The sequence below is a fragment of the Amblyomma americanum genome, chromosome 7 (assembly GCF_052857255.1).
Source record: "Amblyomma americanum isolate KBUSLIRL-KWMA chromosome 7, ASM5285725v1, whole genome shotgun sequence".
Classification (NCBI taxonomy): Eukaryota; Metazoa; Arthropoda; class Arachnida; order Ixodida; family Ixodidae; genus Amblyomma; species Amblyomma americanum.
Window position 1 is genome coordinate 126,529,495 of NC_135503.1, and position 18,407 is coordinate 126,547,901.

Sequence of the window (18,407 nt, forward strand, 5' to 3'; positions counted from 1 at the left end):
TGGGTGCGCGGCCTATCCAGTGTGCGGAACGCACTCAACGTTGCAGACGCCAAGCCGCGTCTACTTCCCAGATACACCACAGCTTTCGCTCTCTAACCAGTTTCAGGAGCGAAACTACAGCTAATTTTAAGGCGAAAGCTTTACTCCTCCCCTCCGTAGTTTCTTCGCCATATGCGCGAGTGTGACTTTGAACCGAGGAGAAATCACGTGAGAGCTATGACGTCGCTGAGCCACCGCCCCCGTCGAAACGGAGTGCTGGCCTCTGCCCGGTAACGTGAGAAAAATGACGTCACTCAGCCGCAGCTGCTCCGGAGCCGTGCACTCGCTCTGTCTGATAGCCTCTGCTGCCTCTCATCTGGTGCCAACGGACTGCAACAGCTCTCGACAATTTAACAACAGCAGTCGGCATAAATGATGCAGGCGAGAAGCCTCGTGAACTGACTGCGTCTAAGAGGTTGCGAAGACGACAGGCCGAGTGGACGTAGCTCGCCGAGAGGCTGCCGCACAGAGACGAAGAGAGTAGCCAAAGCGAAAGCTTTAAAGTTAAGTTTGGTAAACATTGGCTAACCCTCAGTCATTACCTCCAAGCAACAAACAAGTTTATCCAAATTTAAACAGGCTTAACTTACAAGCTTTCGCTTTGGTTACTTAGGTTTAGCCGGGTTAAACCTTTGCCTAGTTTTTTTCCCTCCTTCTGCTTCAAGCGTTTACAAATTCCTCTTGAACGCTCCGTACGCGTCCATGGGTTTTTAATGAGGTACAAAAAGAAAGTTCCAGTTTTTTTTCGCCTTAGAATAGGCTTACGGGCATACAAACCATGAAAATGGAGTATACCCGAATGATCCGCGATTCGCTGATGACATTGCCTTGCTGAGTTACTCAGGAGATGAACTGCAGAACATGATCAATGAGTTCGACAGGTAGAGCAGCACGGTGGGTCTAAAAATTAACGTGCAGAAAACCAAAGTAATGTTCAACAGTCTAACGAGAAAACAGCAGTTCACAATTGGCAGCGAGGTGCTGGAAGTGGTAAAGGAATACGTTTACTTAGGGCAGGTAGTTACAGCAGATCCAGCTCATCAGAGGGAAATAACTAGAAGGATAAGAATCGGGTGGAGCGCATGTGGCCGGTTCTCTCAGATCATGAACGGCAGTTTACCAATATCCTTCAAGAGACAAGTCTACAATAGCTGTATCTTATCGGTACTCACCTACGAGGCGGAAAAGTTGAGACTAACGAAAAGGGTTCAGCTTAAGTTAAGGACAACGCAGCGAGCCATGGAAAGAAAAATGATAGGTGTAACGTTAAGAGACCGGAAGCGGGCAGAGTGGGTGAGGGAACAAACGCGGGTTAATGACATCCTAGTCGAAATCAAGAGGAAGAAATTGGTTTGGGCAGAGCATGTAATGCGAAGGCAAGATAACCGCTGGCCCTTAAGAGTAACGGAATGGATTCCGAAGGAAGGCAAGCGTAGCAGGGGACGACAGAAGGCTATAGGTGGGGGAATGAGATTAAGTTGGAAGGCATAGGGTGGGTGCGGCTGGCAAATTACAGGGTTAATTGGAGATACATGGGAGAGGGCATTGCCCTGCAGTGGGTTCAGTCAGGCTGATGATGATAATGATACGTTTGTTCTCGCCGTGATCCGCGATTTGTGCAGCAAAAGTGAGCGTACTCAATTGTCGGCCTTGTACACACGGCGCATCTGTCACGTCGTCGTAACCATTCACCATAGCGCTTCCCTTCAATCCCTCCACAAGCGCACCTTTCCGGGGCTTGCGCCACGTGGGAGGAAGCAACTCCGCCACTCTAGCCCAGCCGCGTCCAGGACCGCGACAGGCACTTGAAGTGGCCGACGTGGCTGTGGTCTTGCACTCGCTCTCGAGAATGGCTCCTCCTGGGCCCCCAGCAGGTTGCCCATCGTGTTCGCCAGCCGCCGGACTGTAAAAACTGAAGCAACAGAGTGAAGGTATCTTTGATAAGGAAAATGAAAATTGGTTTTGAGGAAATTAAAGGCACGGTAACCGTCTCACTTCTCGAGGGACGCCTCAACCGCACCATGACGGAAGGGATGGAGGAGAGAGTGAAAGAAGAAATAGAGATGGCCGTAAAGGAAGGCCCTGGAATAACTTCGATCCCCTGGGCATTTTTAACGCGCACCGGCATTGCACAGCGAACAGGCGCCTTTTCAGCTTTGCCTCCATCGAAAGCAAGCCTTGCTCGGCCTTCATCCTACCGCACTAGTTTCGTCATCAAAAAAAAAGAAATGAAAAGGCACATCCTCACACCGTAACAGTAGTTGCGAACATTGTCGAAATGGAGTAGAAGAGTCAAGTAAGGCCCGGGTGTAAACTCAGGAGGAGCGGCAGAAATGGCTTTAAGCAAATGTAGTCACATGTAAGCAAATTTGCAGGCATGTCATATTCATTTCATTCTATATGGTGTAGTGGACTGTAAGTTGCTCTCACCCAACCATCTAATCAAACCGCTGTTATTCTAGTTTTTGTTCCTAGTTTCCTCCTGGCTACCTCGGTATCGACGCTGTCGTTTATGGCCGTACAGGAAAATTTATGAATACCGAATTCAACCAGGCTGCAACTTTCAGTCATTTCACTTTAATGGTTGGCGTCTAGGGCAGCTCTATTCGCTACCACAGCTAGGGATTCCGCCTGCTTTTAAAAGTCTAAAACCGGGAAGCAGGTTGTGTCGCTCCCCGGACTGCGGAATTGTTGGTCTCAAGCCTCTTCCGCACTGCGAAACTCATATATTTACAACCGCCAAAATTAACTTTGAAATGAGGCGAAATTTGTTTATTTTCTTAGGCCTGTTACGTCACTTTAAAAAAAAATACAGCGCGAACAGAGACGACGGACGAAGAACAGGTGCACAACACAAGCGCTGTCTCGCAAATAAAATTTTACAAACTTTGTCCGTAAAGTTTCGAGTCTGATCTGTTTTTTTTTCTCTATAAATTATTCCCCAAAACAAATGTTGGTGCGTATGTGGAGCGCCATCCTTTCCGGCTGACCTGAGCTATTTATGTTAGTTGCTGTGGCAGCCGCTAGATGGCACTACATGTAGGAAAATACGTTGTCACTAGTATGCGCATTCTACAGCGAGTGAATGTGGAGAGATGCACGTTCACCTCGAACACCCTGTAAACATGAAATTATATGTGAAACTTGGCAGGACAGCCAGACAGGCATATGAGCTCCTTCGTGACGCTTACGGCAACGAGACATTATGGCGGGCCGAGTTTTCGCGTGGCACAGGAGGTTCGTTTCGGGGAGAATGTCGGTGGAAGACGACACAAGGCAGGGGCGCCCTTCTACCTCACGGAATGAAAACAACGTGACTTGGATCAAGGAAATCGTACAGCAAGACCGCACCATTACAGTCCGCCTTCTATGAGATGCTCTAGACAGTAACACAACATGCCATCAATTTTTTCTTGAGAACTTGGAGAAACGAAAGCTGAATGCCAGACTTGTGCCGCACTCGCTCACAATGAACCAGAAGGATACACGGGCTTCAGTGAGCGCTGATTTTCTCTCCGAGGCGGAGGAGGATGCTGCATTCGTTGACAGCATCATTGCTGAAGACGAAACAAGGTGTTTTCAATACGATCCTCACAGAAAGAGCCACAGTGCCGAGTGGCGGTCCACAAGCTCTCCGGCGTCGAGAAAGGTGCGGCGACAGAAGACCAAATTAAAGACTATGCTGAAAGTTTTTTTTTCCATGCCAGAGGTGTCATACACGACCACGAGTTCTTCCCACAAGGTCAGACGGTGAATCAGGAGTTTTATACCCAAGTGCTCCAACATATGCGTGATGCACTGCGACGCCGTCGCCCTGACTTATGGGCATCTGGACAATGGAACCTTCTCCACGACAACGCAAGGCCGCACACTGCTCGAAACATGACAAAATTTCTCGCCAAGCACAGCATCACTGTACTTCTCCATCCGCAATTCTCGCCTGAACTCTCCCCATGCGATTTTCTCCTGTTTTCTCGTGAGAAGAGAGCCCTAAAAGGTCGCTGGATGGTGAGCGTGGAGGCCATTCAAGACACCACGACAAAGGAGCTGACAGCCCTGCCAAAAAAAAAGCGTTTTCCATCTGTTTACAAGACCTCAAGAAGCGTTGGAAGCTGTGTACAGACTGCTAGGTAGACTGCTTCGAAGGGGTGCTGCACAAATGATTTCTAGGTTAAACGCATTTTTTTAATACACTCAGTCTCGGAACTTTATTCAGGAGGAAAACACATATACAAAAGCGACCGAAAGAACGGCGAAGAAAACAATCACTTGAGGCGATAAACACAAGGAACAAACTCAAAGAGAGAGAGAGAAAGACAAACGGAAATGCAGGGAGGTTAACAAGGCAGCGCCGGGTTTGCTATCCTACACATGGGAAGGGGAACGGAGGGAGAGATAGAAAGGGGAGAGAACCAAGGGAGAGGATCACTTTTCCGCATGTCCGTTGGCCATTACTTGCAGGGTACACAGGGCACACACTGATAGTTCCCAACCTTGCACTCAGTCCTGAGTCCTTCAAGAACTTGAAAAGTGCCTTCAAAGCTGTCCTCTGCGATGAATGCTTATTCCAAGGACCCAGAATCTTGGCTCCACTAAGGGGCCGAGGGTCTAAACGGTGGAGTGTTGCAGCCAGGAGTGCATGCTCACGCTGAAACCGAGGGCAGTTACAAAGGAGGCGTTCTATAGTTTCGTCGCACCCACAGATCTCACACGCAGGAGAGGCTGCCATTGCGATTAAGTGGGAGTAGGCATTTGTGAACGCCACTCCCAGCCACAGGCGACACAACAGCGTAGCATCGCAACGGGAGGGGCCGGACGGGGAACCGAGTTGAAGTAAGGGGTCTAGGCGGTGCAGATGGCATGTGGAGTTGCCAGGAGAAGACAATGACGCTAAAAGCTCTCTTCGGCCAAGCATTCGCAGATGTCTTGCTTCATCGGCTCTTGTCGACGGTATCTGGACAATGTTGGCACTGCCGTGAGCCGCTCGAGCTGCAGCGTCAGCTGCGTCATCTTCAACAATGCCAGAGTGTCCCGGTATCCACTTCAAGACGATGTCATGGCCCTCTTCCTGCGCCTGTGTTGGAGATGTCTTAATTCAGCTACGAGTTGATCGTGATTACAATGGCATAAAGCAGAATTAAGACACTGTAGGGCTTCTTTTGAGTCACAGAACACAGCCCATTTGTGGGGTGTTTGTGCACCGATGTACTGCACAGCCGCACGAAGAGCAGCCAACTCTGACCTAGTGGAGGTTGTCCGATGCGAAGTTTGCTGAATAATACTGGTCTGTCCCGCAGGAATGACCACGGCGTAGGTTGAACTTGTACCTGAGACCGAACCATCTGTATACACATGAGTGCGGTCACTATATGCGGGGTGGAGCAGGTAGAGTGTCAACTGCTTATTGGCCGGTGTCGATAAGTTCGATTTTTTCGTTATGCCCGGAATTGTAAGCCGCACGCATGGCTCCCGCAGACACCACAGCGCAGAGGAAGGCCGTGCTGCCGGAGTGAACTGTGATGGGATGGGCGACTGGTGGGCTGCTATAAGCTTTGAAAACGCTTCGGGTGGTCTTTGATCCGCCACTGACACAAGGTGATGCTGGGGAGTCCTTGTTAGATGGCGTATGTGGATCCACAGGGTGTCAAGGCTTATATATGTCGTGAGTGGGTAGTCCTGGGCGATTGCAATGGTAGCAACTGTTGATGCGCTGCGAGGGAGACTCAGGCATGTGCGAAGTGACTGATCTTGTATAGTTTGGAGGGCACGCAAATTCTCCTTGCATGTGCTTGAAATCACTGGTGCACTATATCGCAGAAATGCCAAAAATAGTGCTTTGTAGAGTTGCAGCATTGATAGAATCGACAAGCCCCATGATTTTCCGCCAAGAAATCTGAGCAGGTGTGTGATAGGGATTAGATTTTGTCCACAGTACAGCAACAGAAACGCCAGAAGCGCATGTGCGCGGTATTTTTTCTTGATATCAAAGGTGCATACGATAACGTATCACATGAGGCCATCCTTGATGCGCTAGAGGCTGTTAGAATCTGTGGACGGATGTATAGTGCATCCAAAGCTATCTGATCAAAAAGAACATATTTTATTTTGTGTAATGATGGCTCCTCGCCCGTGCATTGCACCTACCGGGGCGTGTCCCAGGGCGGAGTGCTCAGTCCTACTTTGTTTCATCTAGCACTACTTTGTTTAATCGGTTCTCGAAGACTCCCGGAGTACCTACATATTACCGTCCATATCTCTATGTATGTCTATGACATCTGCATCTGGGCCTCCTCTGTGACGCGTCTCCAGGCGCGAGCAAGACTTCAGAGGGCAGCAACCGTAACTTCTTCCTATCTCCGAGAGCAAGGTCTGAGCGTGTAAGCCGAGAAGTGCGATATAGTGGCATTTACGCGCAAAAGTATGACTCTTTATCCGCTAACTATTGAGGGCCATGTCACTGCCTATCGTGCATCTCACCAGTTTTTTGGGAATTCTTATAGATCGGAATTTATCATGGAGCCCGCATTGCAGCATAGTAAAGAAAGAACAAACTCAAAAACTCGAAAGATTGCGCGGCGCGCCCTTTTCTATGACCCATGGCACATCAGGTGTCCAAGAACCGTATCTCCGCATCAAATATTGTGATAGAGGGCTGGCTAATGCAGGCGCTTATTTTTTTTTCCTTGTGAAAAACGCTGCCATAATCTCTCTGGTACGCTGGTCGCGGTGCCGGTACAGTACGTCGGTTCTCCAAATATCGCCTTAGAATCCTTTTCATTTCCACACTCAGCGCGGTGTTTCGATACATCTGACGTTGCTTTTTCGTGTTCTTTTAGCTGAATACTCAAGCACCGCCCCGTCTGTCTGATATACACCTTTTGTCAAGCGAAAGGAATCTGGTACGCCACCGAGCACACACAATCCACAAATCTTAACATGTGCCGCACCGATCACGTTAAGGGGTGCACTTTTTCTGCCATTCCTGGACATCTGCGCCAGTCATCGGACACAGGTGTGCCGCACCGAACACGTAAAGGCGTGCATTTTTTCTTCCATTTCTGCACATCTTCGCCAGTGATCGGACACAGGCGTTGAAGCCTTAGGTGTGCCTGTTTCCTCCTTCGGTATGAGCGAAAAGCTATTGCCATGGACTTTGTGGATGGTGTCTTGTGCCGATCCTCTCCGTTTTCTTTGAACAGCGTTAGCTCGTACTCATCACGTTTCGAGATTTCGTGGGGTCTGCTACCACCCTGAGATCACAGCGCCATCTGTGGCAGCAACTACTCATCACGTTCGAGATTTCGTGGAGTCTCCTACCGCCCTGAGATCACAGCCCCATCTGTGGCAGCAACTAGATAACAGCACATCTCGCATTGAGACTTCTAGCGCCATATACAATAGCATTGTATACTTCGTCTCACAAGATGTTTGCAGCACTACGGAAGGTAGAGCTCTCTCGTCCAATCAGGGCTGCAGAAACGCAGAAAATAGTCCCTCGAATATTTGAGGAGTGTATGACTATTAATCAAAACAATAAGCATTGCAACTAAAAACATGATTTGGACAGGTATATTTAAATAGTAGGGAGTGTTTCAATCACTGGTGAAATTACCAGACAAAGCCCGTACGGACACAGCTCTGCGGAGGCCTGCTGCGAGGTAGTGATGCGTCGCCACTTTCCAACATGGCGTCGGACGAGTCTGTTGTGTCTCCTGTGTGCTCTACACCGACAGTGTGCTGTTTCCCCAAGCAGGCGAAGCAGGTGGCTTTAAATGTTCTTGAAGCGCTTCGCGTCGAGTGCGGGGGCAGTTGGAGTACAAATGCGCTCATCAAGAGGACGGCAAAACTCACGCAGGTGAGCGAGCGAACGCTTTACAAGTGGACAACGGAGACGTTGAACGCGGGCCGAGTGTTGTCACCGAAGAAGCGTGCTGGCGGAAGAGGCCGCGAGCGGACGAAGAAGCTGGACGATTTTGACCTGAGCGTGTTGCGAAGGGTGGTACACACCTTTTTCCAGAGAGGGGAAATTCCAACTATCGCGAAGGTGGTTGCGCATTTCGAAGAGGACGAAACGCTACCGACCGTGTCCGCAGCGACAATGCAGAGGATGTTGAAGAAACTTGGCTTCCGATATAAGAAGCGCTCTCGGAATGCGATGTTAATCGAAGCGACGCACATTGTGCAGTGTCACCGCCGGTACCTGCGCCAGATAGCGGAGCTGCGACGCCAGGGTAGGCCTATTTTCTTCACCGACGAAACGTGGGTTAACGCCGGCCACACGCGAAGTCGAGTGTGGACTGACTGCACCATCCAATCTGCACACCAAGCGCATCGATCCGGACTGTCGACTGGTCTACAAAACCCCAGTGGCAAAGGTGGCAGGCTTATTGTGACGCATTGCGGTAGTGAGCAAGGTTTTGTCGAAGGCGCAGCGGAAGTTTTCCGAGCGAAGAAAAACTCGGGCGATTACCACGAGGAAATGAACGGGGAACACTACGAAAACTGGTTCTCCAGGAGACTTCTCCCACTACTACCACCCGGCAGCGTTATAGTGATGGACAACGCGCCATATCATTCTGTGAAGCAGGATAAAGTGCCGCGGATGAGTAGCCTCAAAAAGGACATACAGGCTTGGCTGTCCGGAAAAGGTGTCGCGTGGAGCAGCGGCATGGTGAAGGCCGAGCTCATGCAGCTTGTCAGCAATGTGAACACAGGTGGGGAGCAATACCGTGTCGACTGCATTGCTAAAGCTGCTGGCCATCTCGTTGTGCGCCTGCCACCGTACCACTGCCAACTGAACCCGATAGAGCTTGTCTGGAGCGACGTCAAGGGCTTCGTGGCCAGCCAAAACAAGACGTTTAAGCTCCAAGACGTCGAGCCTCTGGTTTGGCAAGGCATCACGCAAGTGACTGTTGAGAAATGGAAGAATTACGTGCAGCATATTATCAGTGAGGAAGATGTGAAGAGAAAACTGGACCACATCATCGACGATGTTGTTGACCAGGGACTGGCCATTGTTGTCAACCTGGAGGACGACACAACCAGCAGTGCTGAATTCAGTTGTTATGAGGACGATGAGATGATCGAACCCGTTTAACGTGCGTTGCCTCTCGCGCAGCACATGGGCTTGTTTTGCATTTCGCCACCATCGACACTCGGCTGCCTCGGCACGCTGGAGTAAATAAATTTATATGCACATGACACGATTACTGAAATTTACTGCGACGCGACAACAGAGGAACTGATGAGAACAGTACCCTGGTTGTCTCACATATATCGGTGGACACCCGAACCGCGCAGTAAAGGAAGGGATAAAGGAGGGAGGGAAAGAAGAAAGACAATATCTCGGTGGACACCCGAACCGCATCGTAAAGGAAGAGATAAAGGAGGGAAAGAAGCGAGAGAAAACTGAAAATTAATAATTGGTTAATAATTGGTTTTTGGTGGAAAGGAAATGGCGCAGTATCTGTCTCATATATCGTTGGACACCTGAACCGCGCCGTAAGGGAAGGAATAAAGGAGGGAGTGAAAGAAGAGAGGAACAAATAGGTCCGTAGTGGAGGGCTCCGGAATAATTTCGACCACCTGGGGATCTTTAACGTGCACTGACATCGCACAGCACACGGGCGCCTTAGCGTTTTTCCTCCATAAAAACGCAGCCGCCGCGGTCGGGTTCGAACCCGGGAACTCCGGATCAGTAGTCGAGCGCCCTAACCACTGAGCCACCGCGGCGGGGCAAACTGAAAATTGAACGTTGGATTTTGAGGAAAGGTGCGGCGCTGCGCGGTGGAACACCTGTGGCTCGGTGCTACTATAAATAGAGGTAGAAAGAAGCCACCTGGACATCAGGTGGATCGAGCCACAGGCGCGTAGGAACACACTAATGTAGTGCGCGCCATCCTGATTGGACGAGAGAGCTGTACCTTTCGTAGTGCTGCAAACATCTTGTGAGACGGAGTATAGAAACAACCACCTGCCCCGTGCCAACAATGACGTCACAGTTCGATATGGTTGATAGAGGTTGAACTATGTGAGTATGACGTCAGGGGACGAAATGACGGCATAGTTTCGGTTTCTCGAATCCAAAATTGCGGCCATTGAAATTGTTGCGCGCTCCCATTCGTCCCCCCTCATCAAAAATATGTCCTCATTAGAAAAAACTTTTATTTACATATTTACATTCTGAATGAAAAAACCGTGTTGGAAGACCCCCGTTACGGGACCGCTGTGCATGTACACATTCCTTCCACTATATATTTCCGACCAGGGGCACCCATCCAGACACAGTTGTGTACCAGATTTGGTACGCAAATAAAACCCTATGGGATGTGGTATAGAATTAAAACCGCAATTAAATAATAGGTAAACATAGCATGCATGAAATTACTAATTGAGGCGTTACCATATCGCACCGCAATCCTAATTCTAGGACCACCTTGAACCCCCCAACGAAGAAAATTCCGTTTGGGACGTATCTTGAGGGGGTGGTGGTGGTGGTAGTGGTTTTATTAAAAAAATAGTAGTAAAAAGAAAGGAAAAGATTTTTGCTAGCCCCGGCATCTGCCATCGATACTGAAGCACCTGAGCTGGGGCAGCGGAAATAAAGGACAGCAGGCAGAATGGAGAAATGAAATTAAGAGGTGAGGGGGTGCAACTCGACAACGGGTACACGTGCATCGTAATTTCTCTGATAGATGGCGCTAGGCAGTGATCGCTCCACTAGGCGGCGTGCGTGCACGCGTAAGGGCCGTTGTACGATCGTTTTGGAGCGCCTTCCGCCTCGTCCGTTTCGCGAGCGGAGCTGGCGGATCCGCCTCGTTCGGCGAACGGATGGAAAGTTGGTGAACTTCAACTTTCTGGCGGACGAGCGCATCCGGCCGGGGACCGGATTGCAGCTATTGGCTGCTTTTCCCGTGACGTCAGTGACGTCCGAGCCCCTCCTCCCTCCGCCTCGGTTCTGCTCTGCCCCGGCCTGCCGGGGCAAAATGGCCATCCGTCGACTGAACTGGGGAGCGCGGCCTGGGCAGTGGCAGCGATGGTGGTGGTGGTGGTGGTGGTTGTTGCTATGAAGGGGGGGAGGGGGATCTGGTCCCGACGCATGTCGTTCCTTTGGGCATCACTCTTGGGGAGCGGAGGGGGGGGGGGGGCGCCTATGCATCGGTCCCTCGCGAGCACGCGAGGGAGAGAACGCAGCTTCGCATTTCTTTTCCCAGCGCGAACTTGAAAAAAAGAAAAGGGAAAAAAAGGAGAGAAAAAGTAAAGGGAATGTGGAATTCAAAGTGAATACCTTTTCTGTTTTGGGGCGGTCATTTTCGCAAAATACTTAATTTTGTAGGTGTGGCTGAGCAGGTCGGTGCACGCAACTCTGTTGGCGAAATAGTTGGCATTTCGTTTCGTTCTTCGCTGCATAAGAATTGCAATATTTTTTATTTCAGCATAAAATGAAGTGCCCATAAGGCGATACGCGAGGCTGAAGAGAAAAACTAAAACACTCACGAAATGCGCCTAGCAGCTGCTCGCTTATGGCTGACGGAAAAATGATCTAAAGTTAATCTACCACTGAGATAAACGGCTGGTGTTTTTATTTTAATGCCGATCACAGCGTACGCGTATCCCCAAAACGATGAATGTGCAGAGCCGTCGCTGATATGCAAATGCTCATTCAAGTGCAAGCAGACATTTCGACTACTTTTACTTTTAGTAATTGTTTAGATGTAGTTAAGTAACTTCGGAAATTAAGCCGGGCATCACACGCCGGAACAAAAAGCCGATCATTGCCCTTGTCTTACATGCGTCTGCATAACGCAGCTGTTGATGTCAGTCTCCAAAACAATATTTCGCTTTCCCGGACTGGACTGGCGCAGGGCTTTACTGGCAAAAAAAGTGTTTCGTTTCTAACGAGGAGGGGTGCATAGACACATTTTTTCTTATATTGGAATATTTGGCTATAACAATCACGCATCTACAGGCTTGCTATTAACGTTTTGGTATCGTCAACTGGCCGATGCGAGCGATGGAAAACTTACAAGACACTGAAGGGATAGACCATCACCTTCAACATTTCCATTAGAGTACCGTGCATTTTACCAATATTAATTTTTCCCCAAGAATACAGGACATGTCCGGAATATCTATAATTCTAATGGCAGCTCTTGGCCATTGCTGTTCATAGAAATATTGTGGCAGCCCTCGACGCAACAATACGTTTCGGCGCGTGGAGCGATGCTGGCGGTGCGCTCGCGCCGGCTAGGTTGCCACCAGCCGGAGAAGGCTATTGGACAGACGGATATGCCCGGCGCGCCAATCGGCATGCTGGGACCATCCGCCTGGCTCGCAAGCGCCAAAGTGATCGTACAACACCTTTCCGCCTCACGTCCGCCTGGCGGCCGAAAACTGGCGGACCGCTCCCGAAACGGACGAGGCGGAAGGCGCTCCAAAACGATCGTACAACGGCCCTAACCGAGCATGGTGGTAATCCACCCCGTTTCAAAGGCTATTACATTCCGTTTCTCGAGAAGAGCGGCGCGTTCTTTTTCGAGTTCTTCATCTTCCCACTGGTGCTTCCCACTGGTTGAAAATAATGAAAACCTAAGACTTCTTTAACGAAGTAGATGAAAAAAAAGCTATTTTTGTTATACCTTCACTCCTGAAAAAGAAAATGTCACTTAAATGTTGGCATGTTTCTATGGTGTGTATATACAGTGCCGTCTCACACTGCTTTATGCGCCGTGGGGCCGCGGTGTGCCGTTGGGACGTCATGTGTTGTTCATTGCTTTACTTGGTACCCTTCGAAGCATTTTTCGCCTGTTACTTGCACATTCTTGGTGCGTCGACATCGGCTGCTCCCGGTCACGACGAGCCTCAAGTTTGCTAACAGAGTTGACACAGTCTCCGAATCTTCTGCACCTTCGTGGAATGCAGTTGGGTGCAGCAAGACTAGAAGCGCGACAATGAGTACATCGACAGGAAAGCATTTCTCCACATATTGTGCATACGCCAAAATAGAGCCCCTCCACATGGCAAGTCTCACGTTTCCGACTGTTATTACGTACGCAAGGCATGATACAGTATCATGGCACGGTGTCCATCAGTCTTGGCGCTCCATGGGTGGTCATTTCGGTGTCTCCTCGCAGCCGCCGTACACGCGAGCTCTCATGTATCTTGGACCAAAGGCTGATGTGGACTCCCTAGACGAAATGCTGGAGCTTCAATATATTTTCGACGTTCAGTCAACGTTAGTGGGCGTTGTTCGTGGCGCGTGCATCCCGTCATGAGCTCTATGCGTTCTTGTCGGCTGGTGCTCATTAATGCATGAAAAGTGCGCACCTCGGTTCGTGACGTACGTTTTTGTGCAAACAACAAAGACTGGCAAGAAACCACAGGACAGATGCTGTCAAGCGTGTTCATCCTTCATGCTTATGCTGGCACCCAGGCAGCACATGTAATCGGCCCGATATTGGAAACGCACTGGTGACCGATGGTCCTACGCTGGCCGGTTCTTGCCATCACGTAACCAATAATGGCGAGCCCATTCAAGAACACATTTATTCCCCAACACTGGCGTACACGAACAAATAACGTTCAATGATGGCCAGCCAGGAATAATGGTCCACCAACATTGCATACAACCTGGCATACTCGGAAATACTGTCCGGGAAGTTGCGATAGCTAACCAGAGTGGCGTACATCATGGCATACGTTAGTAAATGTTGTCATGCCAGCTCTTATAGCCTGTGAGTATCGGACATATCTTGGTATAAGTTGGTCAGCATTGCTCTGGCAGTTGGGAAGACTTCCCAGTAATATATACAAACTGGACTGCGCTGCCAAATATTGTCGCAGCAGTCGCTATATGTGGCCAGTGTAGCACACATATTAGGATTCGTTAGTACATATTGTCCCGCCAGTAACGATCGCTTATAAGAAATGTAGCCGAGTGTTTGACGGAATCCCGTCTGGCTAGGAGGGAACATAATGACAGAAAAGAGGAGCACTCGCCAAAAAGAAAAAAAAAACAATTGACGTTTCGGGGCCCGCACGGGTCTCCTGTTCACAACGGCAGCGAATGGACGAAGGTGCAGACTTATGTACGGTGCAGGTGGCGTAATTACCATGCGTAAATCTCAGGAAGATAACCCCGCGTTCAGTTCAAGACATGTGGTGTCGTTTGGAGATTCTAGAATCTTTCGTTCAACATTGTCCTGCCAGTTGAATTGGCCGCCAAAATTGCATACATCCCGGCATATGTTGGTCAATATTGTCCCACCAATATTAATGGCTCGCCGACAATGAACATGCCTCTACTTGACCTGTGCGCGTGATATCGCGTGAGCCACGTATTGTAATATTCTACTTCATAAACCGTGCAAACAAGATTTTGCTTAGGCCGCAGTGCCTAGAAAGAGAAAAAAAAAACATCTGGAAATGCACCTACGACTTTTCGATAAAGCGGTGAGAGCCATGCGCAGTGAGAGCTCACAAAGTAAACAGCGCCGAGCGCGGCCGTGTGGTTTGGCAAGTATGTGCGCGCCGGTCGCGTTATACGTATACATACTCGGGTCTTTGATTAGGAACTTTTTTTAGAGCGCCCGCTCTTCTATGTTCCACAGTCCCTCAGTTTTGCGTTAACCGAGTCTTCCATTCAGTCTCTCTCGATTGTCGTACGCTGGGTTGAGTTTGGTTGAGCCACCCCCCAAGCTCGGGCAGAACGAGCGCCATCTGCGCGCGAGCGCCTGCATGCGCCCCAACCACTCACATGACGTAGAGCAAACCCTGTCCCGAAACGCGGCCCGATGAGTTGCGGAGTGAACTCGGCGCAAAGCCCGCGAGTTTCCTGAAAATTGCGGGGCAATTGCCTCACCTTTACAAAGCAAGCATCTGAGGGGGCGGCTAATTGCCCGCTGGGTGAGGTGATCGCCAGGAGAGAGAAGCCAACAAGCATGAGCGCTCGACACATGCACGGAGGAAGGCAGAGAACGGGTCCACGGGTGCCAGTGTTCAGAAAGATTCGAATACGCTGCCACATATATTCTGTGTGGTTTGGGCGACCAGCATCTTGCACCCTTAGAAGCGGCGCTCTCCTTGTGAGGGGTTACACCGGCCTTTTCTGCAATCTATGCAGTCTCCTAGCAAACGAGCTTAATTCTGTCGTAAGAATTTTGACTCGAGTGCCTTTGTGATTCTTCGCGGATCGCCCCACGCCGCTGAAGAATTGTGAGCACGAGCTTGATTTCAGCGGTGTCGATCGATATATTTCGTCTGAGGCAGTATGAAAACTACATATCCAGGTGGTGGGGGCGATAAGATCACATTAAACACGCGGAACAGTCCTGTGAATTTTTATTCACTCCATACAAACTTTTCCCGCTCGTCGTGCGCTATGTAGACAAGATATATTTGCATACGAACACTGGCGCATTTTGTGCGCCTCTTCTTCCAGTGATCGCATATATAAGCTCATCCCCCAAACAGCACGTTAAAAAAGGCCCGGCATTGGTCGAATAGCAGGGAAGATTGGCTCCAATAAAGACCTATTATGGCGTCTGAGAGGGGCGCTGCCCGATTCAGTGTTTGAGTCAGTGCAATACATTCGTTTTTCAATGAGCAGCCAGTAATAGCATGCAAGGTAATTGACTGGCGTCATTCGCATTCCTTGGCTATTCAATATTAGCCATACAATATCCCTCATTGACATATACAAGAAGGGAAGCCGGCCCAGCTGCCCGGTTACCCAATATTTCCCGTCCAAGCTTTGGTTGTTTGTCACAGGCATCCAGCCACACTTAATGGCTACCGTACATTTCTCACCCAAGCTTAACCGCCGGTTGTTCACCGTATGCATCCAGGCACACTCACTAGCAGTCGCATTACCCGTTCCCAACGCTGCTTATTATGCATTCTGTGCGTTGCACTTCCAAATCCATCAATGACGAATGTTTCATTTCAGCAACCATTGTCTATGCAGTGACTTTGTAAATGCAACATTCCATAGTTACATGCACTGAAAATGAGTAAACCATCAATTTTAATGCTTGAACGTTTATTAAATACATAATGAAGAGCCGCAGGTGTAGGCGGGTATGTGGAGGCTGCACGGAAGAGATTAATTAGTCCTGTGTGGTCTCATCAGGGCTCGACCGCCTCGCCAAAGGCTCTGCTGATGGAGCACGCCTGGTTTCGAGTGAGCGGCTGCATTGAGGGCAGGCGCCCAGGTGCTATCCCAGCCAGCTAGCACCTCAGCCACGGGCTTTTTACGGCCGCCTCCACCGGTCACAAGCTGCGGGCAGCCGCCTGCCGATGTACGCCTGGACAACTTGCGGAGTGGTCTTCTCGTTTTCGGCGATGGCATCAGGACATAAAAACCGGAAAAGAAAACGTTATTGGCAAAATGTATTTTGTACAATAGTAGCTAGGATATATTGTACATGCAGTAAAGATTGGAAATAAAAATATCACCGGTAGCCACTCTGCAGAGCCTTGTCAAAATAAAGGCTTTCTTCCTAAACTTGAGCTGGACAGGAAGGCCCATAATAGCTTTCATACCACTGGCCGCAACCTCTTGCCGCCATGGTTGGGCAGCGTGCACGCGCACATGGTGCTCGTTTTGCCCGAGCTTGGGAGCGGCTCAACCAAAGTCGAATAACCCAGCGTAGGACGATGGAGAGAGACAGAATGGATGATTCTCACCTGCGGATGGCAGTGCGGCCTCCGCCGATGACGTTGACGCAAAACTGAGGGACTGAGAAAGGAACAAGAGCGCACGCTCTAAAAAATTATGAGGGCAGGCATAAATTTTCCCTCTTTCTCTCTCTATCATTGATGTCGATGTTGTTGATCCAGATATTGACGTGGAGTGGTAGAGGGCGGGTCTCGTGAGTGACCCTGGGGACGTTCTTCTCGACTGGTTAGTTCAGACAGGTCTACAGGTCTTCTGACGGTGAGGCACTTTGAAGGCTGTCCTCAAAAAGTTATTTATTACAATATGTACACAACTGCTTTACATATGAGGAAAGATTCCAGCCTTTCCGCTTTAACTAAAAATAAAACTTCAAACTTCCACGACTCCGGACCACTGCCGGCCACCACACGGCCAACCTGCCTGCCGCTGCTCAACAAACTCGTGTCTCCAACTCCGCGGCCCCGGGACCACCAACGGCCGCACACGACCGATCTGTTCGGCTGCCAGACCCAACCATTACCCCCTGAACAGCTTTCAGGCCTACGCGTCACGTGATGCGACGTCAACGACGTCACTGCGCGCCGGCTGAGGGCCGCGAGCGATTGCCATGCGCTCGCCTCGCGGGAACTGATGTCACAGACAGGCTCGTCGACCGCCACGTCCGCGCGATTTATCAGGGCAAAGACAAATAATTAAGATTACGGACAAAATTAAACATATTTATTTATCACAGCAGACTCTCTCTGTATGCATATTTACAGATATTTACGACTACACATCGTTCGCGGCCAAAATACATGACAGGCAGAAAACGATATTGCGCTGTAATGTAGACGGATGTTGCCTTTTATACTGCGTGCTATAAAATCGTAAACAACTGACAGCCGAAACAAGTTGTTGCACCGATAAGAGATACACGCAGTTACAATACCAATCTGTGTATTAAAGTAGGCCCTGTGGCACGGCACGAGTTTCAGATGAATGAGAGGAAGCAGAACATAGCAAACTGCAATGCCAAGAGGTAGAAAACGAAAATCATACTCGCATCTTAACTGTAGGTTAGAAGAAAATATTATTTCATCCATTTTCCAGAGTAGGTGGCCGCCCTTCAATGGCATAAAACACAACATATTACTTTGTAGAGTAGAAGACATGCAAAGAAACCACAGTACATTAAACACACTTGCGACTAAACTGTGGACTAGGTTATAATAAATGACACAAAGAACCACTCATTTCACTGCTGCAGGTACAGGAATGCACAAGGAATCCACTGCACAAACTGCATTGCACAATAATATAGACACTAATACAATAATACATAATAGACACTGCAGCAATAGTACAATAATAGACACTGCACAAGAAGAGCACATACAGACAAAAGGTGTGACAAATAAGTCATTCACCTACCACAGCAGGCACTGTCTGAGGCCCAGCTCAGTAAAAAAAACACCATTGCACTTCATTGTCAAAATACTTTCCAAAAAACTCTTAAAATTTCAGATCAAAAACAAAGAACTGTCATTTAAACTCTGGGCTAGAAAGCATGCATGACGCAAACAAAAGAAGGCTCATAGCACTACAACAGGCAGAATTTCGCCAAAGAAATCACATGAGGAAACTGCAATAAAATACCTGTAGTGCAATTTAAAGTAAGTAAATATGCGGTGTACAAGTTATGGAAAAT

The 18,407-nt window shown here is 49.2% G+C and overlaps 1 protein-coding gene across 7 annotated transcripts in view; it reads right to left on the minus strand.

Moving 5' to 3' along the window:
• Positions 1-1,795: 1,795 nt before the first annotated feature.
• Positions 1,796-18,407, minus strand: part of LOC144099540 (hydroxylysine kinase) — a 117,769-nt gene continuing 101,157 nt past the window's right edge. For all 7 annotated transcript variants that reach the window (XM_077632924.1, XM_077632918.1, XM_077632921.1 and 4 more), the window contains one exon: positions 1,796-1,951. In XM_077632924.1, the coding sequence (XP_077489050.1) occupies positions 1,811-1,951 (141 nt within the window). In that variant the 3' untranslated portion in view covers positions 1,796-1,810. The remainder of the gene's footprint in view (positions 1,952-18,407) is intronic.